At 48.7% G+C, this 13,502-nt stretch overlaps 2 protein-coding genes across 2 annotated transcripts; both read left to right on the top strand.

Annotated features, from left to right (window-relative positions):
* Window positions 1-319: 319 nt before the first annotated feature.
* On the top strand, window positions 320-4,251 carry LOC137669028 (keratin, type II cytoskeletal 5-like). The gene is made up of 9 exons (XM_068410892.1): window positions 320-889; window positions 1,662-1,876; window positions 2,076-2,136; window positions 2,304-2,399; window positions 2,574-2,738; window positions 2,873-2,998; window positions 3,227-3,447; window positions 3,749-3,783; window positions 3,890-4,251. Exons 1-9 carry the CDS (start codon window positions 320-322, stop codon window positions 4,249-4,251), a joined length of 1,851 nt encoding a protein of 616 aa, XP_068266993.1.
* Window positions 4,252-9,275: 5,024 nt separating this feature from the next.
* On the top strand, window positions 9,276-13,134 carry LOC137669031 (keratin, type II cytoskeletal 6A-like). The gene is made up of 9 exons (XM_068410895.1): window positions 9,276-9,785; window positions 10,669-10,883; window positions 11,079-11,139; window positions 11,307-11,402; window positions 11,577-11,741; window positions 11,877-12,002; window positions 12,217-12,437; window positions 12,721-12,755; window positions 12,863-13,134. Exons 1-9 carry the CDS (start codon window positions 9,276-9,278, stop codon window positions 13,132-13,134), a joined length of 1,701 nt encoding a protein of 566 aa, XP_068266996.1.
* Window positions 13,135-13,502: the final 368 nt, after the last annotated feature.

The following is a 13,502-nucleotide window of genomic DNA, read 5'->3' as shown; positions in this document are numbered from 1 at the left end:
AGTCATTGAGACCTGTTTCAATGTTCTTGTTCTTTTATTCACTTCTATATTGCAGGGTGTGTTTCTAGGCAGGCCCAAATATGGTAAAGCTCAACTGAGAATCTGTCAACACCACCATGCTGATGAAAATAATAAATTGGTTTCCACCTTCACACCCATGCTGTCCCAGCCCACCTCCAGAAGTGGATAAAAGGGAGTGCCTGAAGCTGTGGAGCCAGAGAAGACTCTACACACTTCTCTCCGCATTCATCCCTCACCAGCACAGCTCCGTTGGTCTTTCTGCTCTTCTTGATTTTGACTCTGCTCAGAAGAAACAGCCATGTCTCGGCAGTCTGTCTGCAGAAGCTTTGGAGGCGGGAGTAAAAGGGGCTACAGCTCTTGCTCTGCCATCGGTGGTGGCTTTGGAGGAGGAGGCGGCAGAAGCAGGATCAGTTACAGTTCATACTCCTCATCCAGGGGAGGTGGAGGAGGTGGACATTGTGGAGGGTATAGCAGCAGAAGCCTCCATAACATGGGTGGCAGCAGAAGAATTACTGTGGGTGGATGCTATGGCGGTGGAGGATACGGAGGCAGAATGGGTGGCTTTGGTGGAGGCTATGGAGGAGGAATGGGTGGCTTTGGCGGAGGAATGGGTGGCTTTGGTGGAGGAATGGGCGGTGGTGGAATAGGTGGCTTTGGCGGAGGAATGGGTGTTGGAGGAATGGGCGGTGGAGGAATGGGTGGCTTTGGTGGCCCTGGCTTCCCTGGAGGCATCCAACCGGTGCAAGTTGACCCGAACCTCCTGCGGCCGGTCCATGTTGAGATTGACCCCCAAATCCAACAAGTGAAAAACCAGGAGAAGGAGCAGATTAAGACTCTTAACAATCAGTTTGCCTCCTTCATCGATAAGGTGAGCATTTAGGACCGTGCTTGTTTGGAGGTGGGCTTTTTAAATGACTTTCCTGTGGTGTGGAAAGGGAATATTTTTTCTTGCCAACAAGTACTTGTTAAAGTTTGCAAGGCTGATGCCCCAGTAGCAAGTTATTATTAAGGTCTTATTAAGTAATACCGAACAATAGACAAGGTTTTCACGCAAATGGAAGGTTAAAGAGAACATCTGCAGGATATTCTGCAGATTCTCTTCCCTAGTCATCTCTTCAGCCTAATTTCGAGTGATCCAGGGTAAAGTCATCATCGTGTATTTAGTTGTCTTAATTTCTCATTACTGTGTTTCTCTTTTTGATGAAACTTTCTTTTCAAGGAACTGATTCCATAAACTTGAGTGTTAAATACCTTTCCAAAACTCTTGGATTATGTTCACTTCAAAGAGAAAGCAAAGAAACACAGAATCTCCCATAGAAGAATTTATGTGCAGTTAGATGAAAAAAATCATTGTTTTCTTGACTTCATTACTGCAAAGACAACATCAATGTCCAAAACTGATGCTGTGGAAAATAGGGATGTCGTTTTCTATTGGAAACATCTTTTTGTCACGAAGTGAGAAGTTCAGGATGACTCAAAATTTAATAATGCTTGTCATGCTTTTCAGGAGCTCGGATGTTTGAAGGAGCCATAGTTGGGGATTTGGGAAATGATTCCCTTGGCCCCCCAAATAAGCAGAAGGTTTGAGTAGTGTGGTGTCTCCTGGGTGAATATCTCACACACCCTCTCTGGGCTTTCAGGTCCGCTTCCTGGAGCAACAGAACAAGGTCCTCTCCACCAAGTGGGAGCTCCTCCAACAGCAAGGCCCTTCAGGGCCAAGGAAGAACCTTGATGTCATCTTTGAAAATTACATCCAGAACCTGAGGAGGAAGCTAGACTCTCTCCTGGGACAGAGGGGACAGCTGGAGTCAGAACTGCAGAACATGCGGCAATACGTGGAGGAGTACAAAACCAAGTAAGTGCAGTGACAGACTGAGAAAGAAATGACCACCCAGACAGGAGACCTAAGTCAGCTTGGACATTTCCAAGCTGCCTTCCCTTTGCTCTGGAGCTCTGTAGAAATGAGACCAAAGTTGTTATGGAGGGAAGTGGGGTTCCTCTGGTTGACTGATGAGCAGCCCAAGAGACTCATCTTGTCTTGTCCCATTCATCAGGTATGAAGAAGAAATCAACAGGCGCACCGCTGCTGAGAACGAGTTTGTGGTGCTCAAGAAGGTGAGTCACAGAGGAACCAGGAGAGAGGAGGTATGGGGGGACTGTCTGCAAAGATATTGGAAGGAGACAGCATCAAGATGGGCAGCTTCCAACAGGAGGCACTGGCTGCCAGCAGCTCTTGTGGGATGGGATGAAGCCGTTGTCCACCTGTGTCATCTTTCCTTTAGGATGTGGACTGTGCCTACATGACTAAAGTAGAGTTGGAAGCCAAGGTGGGAGCTCTGACGGATGAAATCAACTTCCTGAGGTGCATATATGAGGAGGTAAGAGCTCTCCCTTCCCCTGGGCTGGATGCAGTTGCTATGAGGTGTGTGGTGGCCAAAGACTCTGAGGTGGGACTGGCTGCCCATGTGGATTGGGTCTGGAGAGGCTGCTTGGAGTTGCTGCTCATTTCTCCCCTCCTCAGATGGTCAGGCTAACTCACGTCTTGGTTGTAGGAGCTCGCTCAGATGCAGACAATCAGCCGGGACCTGTCCGTGGTGGTGTCCATGGACAACAACCGTCACCTGGATCTGGACAGCATCATCGAGGAGGTCAGGCGTCAGTACGAGCAGATTGCTCAGAGCAGCCGGGCTGAAGCTGAGGCTTGGTACCAGAGCCGGGTGAGTTGGGAAGCCGTCACGGCACCTGCAACAGTCTCTGCTCTTCGCTGCCTTCCTTGCCACAGAGCAAGGGAGCTGCCTGAGGTCTGGGTAGGTTGTGCCGCTGATGGGTTGCTTTTTCTCCATACCATCAGTATGAAGAGCTGCAGAACACTGCTGGAAGGCATGGGGACAGCCTGCGCAACACCAAGATAGAGATCCAAGAGCTGACCAGGAACATCCAGAGGCTGCGGACTGAGATTGAGAACGTGAAGAAGCAGGTAGGGGTTCCTCAGCATCTTGTTGGGTGATGGCATCAGGCTGGGCCACGACTGAACTGGGTGATGTGCTAAGGATAGTGTGAGGGAAACGTAGTCATTGAAATTCAGGTCCTTTGGTTAGACTGATGGTTCCTGCCTATTTTCCACCCAGTTTGTGCCTTGAGGACTGCTCCAGTGGAGGGTGTGCAGAAGGGAACTCAGAAAACGCTTTTCTTTTTTCTTTTACAGAACCAGCAGCTGCAGGCAGCTATTGCTGAGGCTGAGGAGCGGGGTGAGATGGCCCTCAAGGATGCCAGGAGGAAACTGGAAGAGCTGGAATGTGCCCTGCAGAAAGACAAGGAGGAGCTGGCTCGCTTGCTGAAGGAGTACCAGGAGCTGCTGAACATCAAGATTGCCCTGGATGTTGAGATTGCCATGTACAGGAAGCTGCTGGAAGGAGAGGAGAACAGGTACTTCTCTTTCTTTGTATTTAGTTGACCAAATTCTTGACAGATTATACTATGCATGGGTAAAATCTCTGGGTGCACTCTAAAGATAAATTTTGTATCACTCATGCTCTAATTCTTAGCCTTAAATTTGTCTTCAGTGTTTCTTATAAGACTCTTAAGTTCAAGGTTGCTCATTTGATTTAAAGAATAATTGGGAAATACAGAAAGAGCAGGGAATATCTACTGTGTAAAAAACAGGAAATTCTCAGCTGAAGAAATCTGGACCTCCCATAGGATTAACTGGTCCTGTTTTCCCTCACAGGCTGTGCAATGACGGCATGTCCAACGTCAACGTCTGTAAGTATTTGCATTTGTTTCCTCATGAGGCAACAGCAGACCATGTCTTTTTGGAGATACAGCCTGCCAGTGGACAATGGGTATGTAACCTGTGCTTCTCTTCCAGCTGTGGTAGGCAGGACCACCATCACTGGAGGCAGAGGAGGCATGGGAGGAGGCTTCGGAGGTGGAAGCGGCATGGGAGGAGGCTTCGGAGGTGGAAGCAGCATGGGAGGAGGATTCGGAGGCGGCAGCGGCATGGGAGGAGGAATGGGAGGAGGCGTATGTGGAGTAGGAGGAAGCTTTGGAGGAGGAAGCATGGGCGGCAGCTGTGGAATGGGAGGAGGAATGTACAGCGGTGGGTTCTCCTCTGGAAGCGGAAGGATGTGCGGCTCTGGAGGTGGCAACTTCAGCTCTGGAGGGGGATCTTCCTCCGTACGGAGATGTGTCACGACCACCTCCGTCAAATCTTCAGGAGTGAGATTCTGAGCCCCGAAGCCAGACTGAGAAAGGAAAGAAGCATGTCCTCTCTTCTCCCGGCAGCAGCCCAGCCTCCTTAAATCCAGCTCCAGCATCCCGCAAGGAAATGAACTGTGTCCCTCATGGCCCATCATGTACAAGCTCATCTACCCGTCTCCGACCCATCAAGGGGCTCTCATGCCAATGCCATGTACCCCGAACAGCCCTGGCGAGCTCTCGCTAGCCCCAAGCCCAGTGATGAAATAACCATCAGAGCAAAGAAAAGTCTCACTCGTGGATACCCAGCCTGGAGAGCTGATTTACAGGAGGGAAACGCTCTGCCTTCCTTGCTGGGCTGTACATTTCTGGCTGCCTCCTGGCAAACGTGTATAAAACTCTTTCCTCCTCTGTCCTCATCTCCCTTCCTCAATGGCCGTATCCCTGGGGCGCTTCTGCATGTAGTACATCCTGCTGCTTCCATTCACTAGCCTTTGGGGTCAGGGTAGATGTGGGGCAAGCGGGACTCGTCCCTTGGCAGAGCTGGGGAGGGAGCATCTTCTTGGCCAGGGGGATGAACTGCCCCAGGGTGGAGTACCTGGGCAGATTTGCTCACCTGGTAGCCACAGGTGTGCTGCAAGCAGGAGCTCTCTCTGCACCTGTGGCTTCCAGTTCCACTTGTCCTTCTTCTCCATGACACCCCGTAACACCTCAAACACATGTGGACTTTTTCTAAGGAGAACAAATCTTGCTCTTCAGTACCAGGCCCCCTGTGACATGGAACAAGCTGTACTGTCCCCACCTCACTTCCTCTTCTGTTTGTGGTATGTCCTACTTCCTTGGGATGTTGCCATTCTCAATAAATTGCAGAGAACATTCACGATGTCTTTGTGTCATTGCTTTGGAAGCCACTTCTAGGCAAGGTGGTTTTAGCTGTTGGGGAAGCAACTTGGTGGGAGGCGTGGGTTGTTCTTCTGTTCAATGTGTGGTGACTGTGCTTTGAGGGCACTGAATGGGTGTGTGGAGAGAGCCAAGCATGTGTCCAAGCATGAGTGATGCCTCTTGACCCTTATCGGTCATTGCAGAGCCTGAAAGCACAAGACCATACCTAGACTGGTGGGGTTCTGGATGCTCAGCTCACACAGTGTGCAGTAATTGTGATCAGGCAGGAGCACTGGGAGCCCAAACGAGAGAAACACAGGAAGCTGCTAAATTTTTGGGCAGGTCCTGATATAGCCCCATCCTTGGAACATGTATAGTCATTACCACAGCAGACGTCTTCATTTGTTGTGTCTGGAAACCTCCAGCACAGAGGGGTCCAGCACCTTCCGAATCAATGAGGAGGCTATGGGCTACCCCGTGCCAGTATTTAGGAGCCCAGCTTTTATGCAAACTAAGGCACTCAGTGCCCTGTTGCCCATGTTACATCTTACCAGAGTGGTCTGGTGACACAAAATTGCTGCTGATCTATGAATCACTCTCTTGTATTTTAAATTTTTAGGGCAGGAGGAAGCTGTGAATAGGGTGTGCTGAAATCACAAGAAGAAAGTTATGGGATTTGTGCAGGAACACTGCCAGTGCATAGTGGGAAAACCAGTAGAGACCCAAACACATTGATTGATGATGGAAATCGGCTGCAGCAGGGAGGGAGCAGACATCAAACCAGTCTGCTGTTGTCAGTTCATCTGAGTTTCCTGCCTTGGAGTGGACTTGGCTTTGTGGTAGGTGAAGGTGGCAATGGTAGGAGTCTTGTGGGCAGAGGTGGGAGGGCAGCTTTACAGCTGCCTCTAAGCATGGATATGGATGTTGGCCAAGCACTTACCCTCTGGTGTACAAGTAGCTGCACAGCTCGGCACCCTACAAACATCAGGAGTACTTGAGAAACAACAGCTCATCCTCTCCTTCATTGAAGACCAGTGGGAACACGAAGGGCTGGGAAGGCATTATTCATCCCAAACCCATGGGCTCAGGTACCCATCAGCTCCCTTGAAAAGTTGGACAAGACCCCCCCAGTGTCTTTTCTTTACATTGAGAGCAAGTGGGAGAGATTTGGTCTAGCTCCAGGAGGGGTAAGGGAGAAGAATTTTGTTGTGTTTGATCTGTGCTTCAGTTCCTCCATCACAAGAAGAGATCAAAGAGACAGAAACCACTTTCAGTAGTGGTTCAGGAGTCCCACAACAACCTGTTGTGAGCTGCCAGTGTCCCCGTAGCAGGTCAGGAAGCTGCAGACCTAGGAAGAGGTCTAGGCAAGGCAGCGGGGAATGGTTACAGGGCTCTCAGAAGAGGGACTTCTACTTGCTTTGAAGCCCAAAAGAAGTGTGCTAGAGATGGGGAATGTGGCTGGGTTTGGTCCAAACAGAAGATGATGAGAAGCCAATGCCTCTGAGAAGCCGGGGCTGTGCCAAAAGCACTTTGGGTTTGGGTTTGGTTTGGGGCAAGAGTCACCTGTTTTCGTTCTCAGTCTTAGGACTACGCTTCTTCTCAGCTTTAAATTCTGAAACATGGCGTTGTTGTGAGGAGTCATTGCGACATCCTCCTCTGTGCTGCCTCTGGAGTTTCGGGCAAGAATCTATTTGCTGTGTGAGATGCAAAGCTGCAGCCTGGCTTGGTCTCCATCTATGTTTTCTGCAGAGTTTACATTTTGCCTAGTGTTGATGATTTTGCTGTGCGCAGCTCCTTGCGTAAGAGATCTGAAGGAACGGCTGTCTATCGAGTTTTACCTGGAGGAGGCTGAAGTGACTCCAGGTTTGGTATAATCTTCACATCTTGTCTGAAGACGTCAGAGTGACTCAACCTGGGCGTCTTATCTGCATGAGCTGAATGTGGTCAGCATCCAGGCATTCGGCTGACTTAACAGATCTTCCCCTCGTCATGGAGCTGCCATGTGGGATGGTACAACCAAGTCATGCTGCCTACCGAGAAAGGCAGCTACCGTGCGTTTGGCAATCTGGAGGGAGGCCATGAGAAGAGAGGACCTGTTTTCTCTAACCAAAAACTGAGCTACCCTACACCTCCCTGGGACTGCTCTTCATGAGCGGGTGCACTGGACTGCAGAATGACCTGGAGAACTTAAGTCTCCATCTTGGAGGTAACAACTGAGAAATAAGACCTTCTTCATTCAAGCTGCTTTTGAAAGGGAAGGTGTCCCCTCCCTGCTGTAGAGATGGCTGCCCATTCTCCAGCTGCAGCCTGTCGCAGAGGGCAGGCTGCACACATCTGGATAACCCTTGGCCAACTATGGCTTGTGTCCCTCAAGGGTAAAATAGCCCTTGGCCAACCATGACTTCAGTCCCTCAAGGGCACAATAGCCCTTGGCCAACCACGACTTCAGTCCCTCAAGGGTAACATTCTCCACTCCCCTACTCCCTGTTCTGTGAAGAGACTGTGGTGTCCGGCAGCCTCCATCTCAGTGACAGTCAATGGCATTTATGTTTCTGATTTCACTCGTGGCTTTTGAAAGTGATTCTCTGGTTTTTCAAAGGCTTTGAAGTGTCTGTGGCTGCAGGCTGATACTAGCGATACCTCCAACATTTAGTTGCACAAGTCTTGGTGATTGTGAAAATTCAAACACACATCTATATTCCACTTTGGAATCTTAAATGTAGTATAATATTGGACTGCTGAAATGCTCACAAGGCTTTAAAATATATTTCCCTTGATTTTTTGATGATTTTCAGGAACTAAGCCCTAGGAAAATATTGGTTTTTTTTCTTAATTTTCAGACATGTACCTAAAATATATATTTGATTAATGAAACCCAGAAGATACCTGAAAGATGTCTTTCAGGTGAACTTCCTACTTCATAGCAGACAGCTTGTGTGCGAAATGAAAGATTATTTTTTTCTAGTTTGAAGCAGCAGCTGTTGTCTTAAAAATACATTTTGCTGAAGTGATTTTCATCAGCACCCCTCCTCTCCCCCACCCCAAATTTACTGTGGGCAAAGTTGTGGGCAAAGATGCCATACCTCTTGAAGCACACTTCATATGTAGCAATACTTTAACTGTTATTACTTGAGAAAGCATCAGAGCTTCTTCTACCTTTTAGTTGCTCCTTATTTTAAAATGATCAAGTATGATGAACTCAGCCTGACCATTTTCCTACCAACTTAAGTAAAAAAAAAATGACTATTTTAACAAGTTACTGTTATCCCTGCCTGCCTTTCTCTGTCTTCAGTCATCATTACCACATCTAGTGTCCGAAGCGTCCTTTCAGTCCTCTGCAGGTTCGGCAATCCCTGTGGCCATCTGAAAAGCACAAGGAAGGAGCTTGGACATCCTTGTTCCTTTGCTCATTCCGCTCTAGTGCTCAGAGTCTCGGTACCTGGTTATCTCAGACTCTGGGAGACACATCTCGCAGGCATGTGTCCTAGAAGAAGGCACACCCAACCCAACCGATGCTCTTAGGAAAGGAACCAAGCACCTCCTTTCCGGATAAAAAAGAAATGCTGACCGTTGTTAAATGTTAATGTGTGGTATTTTTGCCCTACACTGGGAAACTGCCTCTTGGAAAGCCATCAGCAATTTTCCACTTAAGAAGGAGATTTGGGGTGTGCTTGGGGAAATTGTGAAAGTCTCATTCTAGTTAGTTTTCACCAAAATGCTTGACTGACATGGAGTGTCAGTGCAAAAGATCCAAATCCAGACAAACTGCGAAGTCATTAAGAACAGACAGAAAGGTGAGAGGAGGGAAGAACATGACTACATCACTGTAAAACATATTTTTTCAGATGCCATAAAGATATGAGAGTCCACTTACTCATTGAGACCTGTTTCAATGCTCTTGCTCTTTTATTCTCTTCTGCATTGCAAAGCGTATTTCTGGGTGGAGTCAACAATCTGGCGAAAATCTGTTAACCGCACCAAGCTGATGAAGACAGTAAATTTGTTTCCTCTTCACGCCCTTGTAGACCCAGCCCACCACCAGAAACAGATAAAAGGGAATGCCTGAAGCTGTGGGGCCAGAGAAGACTCTGCACACTTCTCTCCGCATTCATCCCTCAGCTGCACAGCTCCATTGGTCTTTCTGCTCTCCTCAACTCTGCTTGGAAGAAACAGCCATGTCTCGGCAGTCAATCTGTAGAAGCTTTGGAGGTGGAAGCAGAAGGGGCTACAGCTCTTGCTCTGCCATCGGTGGTGGCTTTGGAGGAAATGGGGGCAGAAGCAGGATCAGCTATAGCTCGTTCTCCACATGCAGGGGAATTGGAGGCAATGGACGTTGTGGAGGTTTTAGCAGCAGGAGCCTCCACAACCTGGGTGGCAGCGGAAGAATTTCCATGGGTGGCTCTTATGGCGGTGGATACGGATGTAGAATCGGTGGCTTTGGTGGAGTCTGTGGAGGAGGATTTGGCAGCATTGGAGGAGGTGTCATTGGTGGAGGAATAGGCAGCTTTGGTGGTCCTGTGAGAGGTGGTCCTGGGTTCCCTGGAGGAATCCAGCCAGTACAGATTGACCCAACCCTCCTGCGGCCGGTCCATGTTGATATTGATCCTCAGATCCAACAAGTGAAGTGCCAGGAGAAGGAACAGATCAAGACTCTTAACAATCAGTTTGCCTCTTTCATTGACAAGGTGAGAGGCTGGAACTTTATTTGCTTGGGAATAGGGACTCTGAGGAACTTTTCTGTGCTGTGGAGAGGGAAATACTGTCCTTCTTGGCTGAGTGTTAGCAGGTCTGGAAGGCTGGTAGTGGTTTCATTGAGTCCTCCTAAGGAAATGTAAAAATTCTACATCTGCAGAGAAACCAAAGGACTTTCTCTATGTTTGGTTGATCCAAGTTCTTCCTTAGCTTTTCTCTCTAGTGTTCTCTGTGCAGTCAGGCCAAAGTGATCATGATATACTCAGTTATCCGAAGCAGTTCTTTAAGTCTGTCCTTTTTGAAGGATAGTTTCTTCTTGAGGATCTTAGAATGTAGGAATGAGCTATCAATTAATTCCTGGCTGTTCCTTATTTCAGTTCAAGTGCAGATGAGTATTCTTTAGACTGTCTGCACTGGGAGAACACTGGTTATAAACGTGCTTCATAATTTTTATATATATGACATAGTTATTGAATATGATTTGTATGTGGTGAGAGGAATGTTCTCTGATACTGAGACATACGGGATTTCATTCACTGGAAGGTAAAAAATGATCTGATGCTTCTACAAATTAATGTGGGTCAAAATTTGCAAGTGGAAATTACAACAATCTGTAAATTGGGAATGTAATCATTCCAAGAGATAAAGAAAAAAAGAGCAGAAGTGTAGGAGGAGAAAAGAGGAGAAATTCAAGGATAATTGCAAAAAAAAGGAGAAAGAAGGGAGGAATCTTCCTCTTGGAAAAGTGGCTTTTGACTACCCATGGTCCTGTTGGGATTTGGGAAATGATTCCCTTGGCCCCTCAAATAAGCAGAAGGTTTGAGTAGTGTGATGTCTTCTGGGTGAATATCTCACATACCCTCTCTGGGCTTTCAGGTCCGCTTCCTGGAGCAACAGAACAAGGTCCTCTCCACCAAGTGGGAACTCCTCCAACAGCAAGGCCCTTCAGGGCCAAGGAAGAACCTTGATGTCATCTTTGAAAATTACATCCAGAACCTGAGGAGGAGGGTAGAGTCTCTCCTGGGACAGAGGGGACAGCTGGAGTCAGAACTGCAGAACATGCGGCAATACATGGAGGAGTACAAAACCAAGTAAGTGCAGTGACAGAGAAAGAAATGACCACCAAGACAGGAGAGCTAAGTCAGCTTGGACATTTCCAAACTGCCTTCCCTTTACTCTGGAGCTCTGTAGAAATGAGACCGAAGTTGCTATGGAGGGAAGTGGGGTTCCTCTGGTTGACTGATGAGCAGTACAAGAGACTCATCTTGTCTTGTCCCATTCATCAGGTATGAAGAAGAAATCAACAGGCGCACCGCTGCTGAGAACGAGTTTGTGGTGCTCAAGAAGGTGAGTCACAGAGGCAACAGGAGAGAGAAGGTATGGGGGGACTGTCTGCAAAGATATTGGAAGGAGACAGCATCAAGATGGGCACCTTCCAACAGGAGGCACTGTCTGCCAGCAGCTCTTGTGGGATGGGATGAAGCTGTTGTCCACCTGTGTCATCTTTCCTTTAGGATGTGGACTGTGCCTACATGACTAAAGTAGAGTTGGAAGCCAAGGTGGGAGCTCTGACGGATGAAATCAACTTCCTGAGGTGCATATATGAGGAGGTAAGAGCTCTCCCTTCCCCTGGGCTGGCTGCAGTTGCTATGAGGTGTGTGGTGGCCAAAGACTCTAAGGTGGGACTGCGTGCCCATGTGGATTGGGTCTGGAGAGGCTGCTTGGAGTTGCTGCTCGTTTCTCCTCTCCTCAGATGGTCAGGCTAACTCACATCTTGGTTGTAGGAGCTCGCTCAGATGCAGACAATCAGCCGGGACCTGTCCGTGGTGGTGTCCATGGACAACAACCGTCACCTGGATCTGGACAGCATCATCGAGGAGGTCAGGCGTCAATACGAGCAGATTGCACAGAACAGCAGAGCTGAAGCTGAGGCTTGGTACCAGAGCCGGGTGAGTTGGGAAGCCATCAAGGCACCTGCAACAGTCTCTGCTGTTTGCTGCCTCCCTTACCACAGAGCAAGGGAGCTGCCTGAGGTCTGAGTAGGTTGTGCCACTGATGGGTTTTTTTTCTCTCCATACCATCAGTATGAAGAGCTGCAGAGCACTGCTGGAAGGCATGGGGACAGCCTGCGCAACACCAAGATAGAGATCCAAGAGCTGACCAGGAACGTCCAGAGGCTGCGGACTGAGATTGAGAACGTGAAGAAGCAGGTAGGGGTTCCTCAGCATCTCGTTGGGTGATGGCATCAGGCTGGGCCACGACTGAACTGGGTGGTGTGAGGGAAATGTAGTCATTGAAATTCAGGTCCTTTGGTTAGACTGATGGTTCCTGCCTATTTTCCACCCAGTTTGTGCCTTGAGGACTGCTCCAGTGGAGGGTGTGCAGAAGGGAACTCAGAAAATGCTTTTCTTTTTTCTTTCACAGAACCATCAGCTGCAGACAGCTATTGCTGAGGCTGAGGAGCGGGGTGAGATGGCCCTCAAGGATGCCAGGAGGAAACTGGAAGAGCTGGAATGTGCCCTGCAGAAAGACAAGGAGGAGCTGGCTCGCTTGCTGAAGGAGTACCAGGATGTGCTGAACGTCAAGATTGCCCTGGATGTTGAGATTGCCATGTACAGGAAGCTGCTGGAGGGAGAGGAGAACAGGTGAGATCTGCTGTCAGGTTGGCATGACCAAGGTACTGTCTCTCCTTGGGATAGACTGAGGTTTAATCATCTCCCACAATGCATTTAATCTGATTTACTTTCATTATTTTTCCCAAGTTTTTAAGCCCAAAATAGAAATGAGGTCCCCACAGGGAATATTTCTCAGTGGTTTTGATGGATGTTAATTGAAACAGAACATGAAAGGAGCACTTGGGAAATTGCATGGAGTTCAATTGCTTTCTATTTTCTGAGATTTACAACTTGTGTTCCTCTCCCTACACAGGCTCTGTGGAGATAACCCGTCCAACGTCAATGTCTGTAAGTATCTGTACATCGTCCTCTCTGCAGAACGGCTTTTACCCTGGGTTGCTTGAGGATTCCCAGGCTGTCACTTGACGTGCAGTGAGTCTGTCCTTCTCTTGCAGCTGTGGTAGGCAGAACCACCATTGCTGGAGGCAGAGCTGGTGGCTTTGGAGCCGGCAGTGGCACGGGAGGAGGAGTGTGTGCGGTCGGAGGAGGAAGCATCATTGGAGGCAGTTGTGGCATGGGAGGAGGAATACTCAGTGGTGGCTTCTCTTCTGGAAGTGGAAGAATGTGCAGCTCTGGAGGCTGCAACTTCGTCGCAGGGGGTGGATCCTCCTCTGTGCGGAGATGTGTCACAACCACGACAGTCAAATCTTCAGGTGTAAAATACTGAGCCCTGACCTCAGTCACTGCAAGGAAAGAAGCATCTTTTCCTTTCTCCAGCCAGCAGCAGAGCCCCTTCCATCCTGAACCAGTATCCAGCAAAGAAATGAACTGTTTCCCGTACAGCTCACAACCTCCTTTAATCATCCTGCCCAAGGGGAGATTTGCAGCAAAACACCATCCTGTTGTCAGAGCCTGGCTCCTCTCTGAGCTCCACCAGTCTCCAGGGATGAAAGATCTCCCTTGTGGGTACCAGGGACTGCAGAACTCATCCGAGCATCTTTCGCCGAGCTTCTCGCTGCTACCCCCGGCTGCTGCGCTGGCTGAGGAGGAGCATGTATAAAACTGCTCTTTCCTTTCACTTTTTAAGGTCTCTTT

The sequence above is a fragment of the Nyctibius grandis genome, chromosome 11 (assembly GCF_013368605.1).
Source record: "Nyctibius grandis isolate bNycGra1 chromosome 11, bNycGra1.pri, whole genome shotgun sequence".
NCBI lineage: Eukaryota > Metazoa > Chordata > Aves > Nyctibiiformes > Nyctibiidae > Nyctibius > Nyctibius grandis.
Note: the sequence above shows the minus strand (reverse complement) of the source record. Positions and strands in the feature narration are given on the sequence as shown.

Coding starts and splice junctions, on each gene's coding strand:
- LOC137669028 (XM_068410892.1), top strand. CDS start 320: ATGTCTCGGCAGTCTGTCTGCAGAAGCTTTGGAGGCGGGAGTAAAAGG. Junction 2,739..2,872: donor AGGCTTGGTACCAGAGCCGG/GTGAGTTGGGAA, acceptor CCATACCATCAG/TATGAAGAGCTGCAGAACAC. Junction 2,999..3,226: donor TTGAGAACGTGAAGAAGCAG/GTAGGGGTTCCT, acceptor TTTCTTTTACAG/AACCAGCAGCTGCAGGCAGC.
- LOC137669031 (XM_068410895.1), top strand. CDS start 9,276: ATGTCTCGGCAGTCAATCTGTAGAAGCTTTGGAGGTGGAAGCAGAAGG. Junction 10,884..11,078: donor ATGGAGGAGTACAAAACCAA/GTAAGTGCAGTG, acceptor CCCATTCATCAG/GTATGAAGAAGAAATCAACA. Junction 12,438..12,720: donor CTGGAGGGAGAGGAGAACAG/GTGAGATCTGCT, acceptor CTCCCTACACAG/GCTCTGTGGAGATAACCCGT.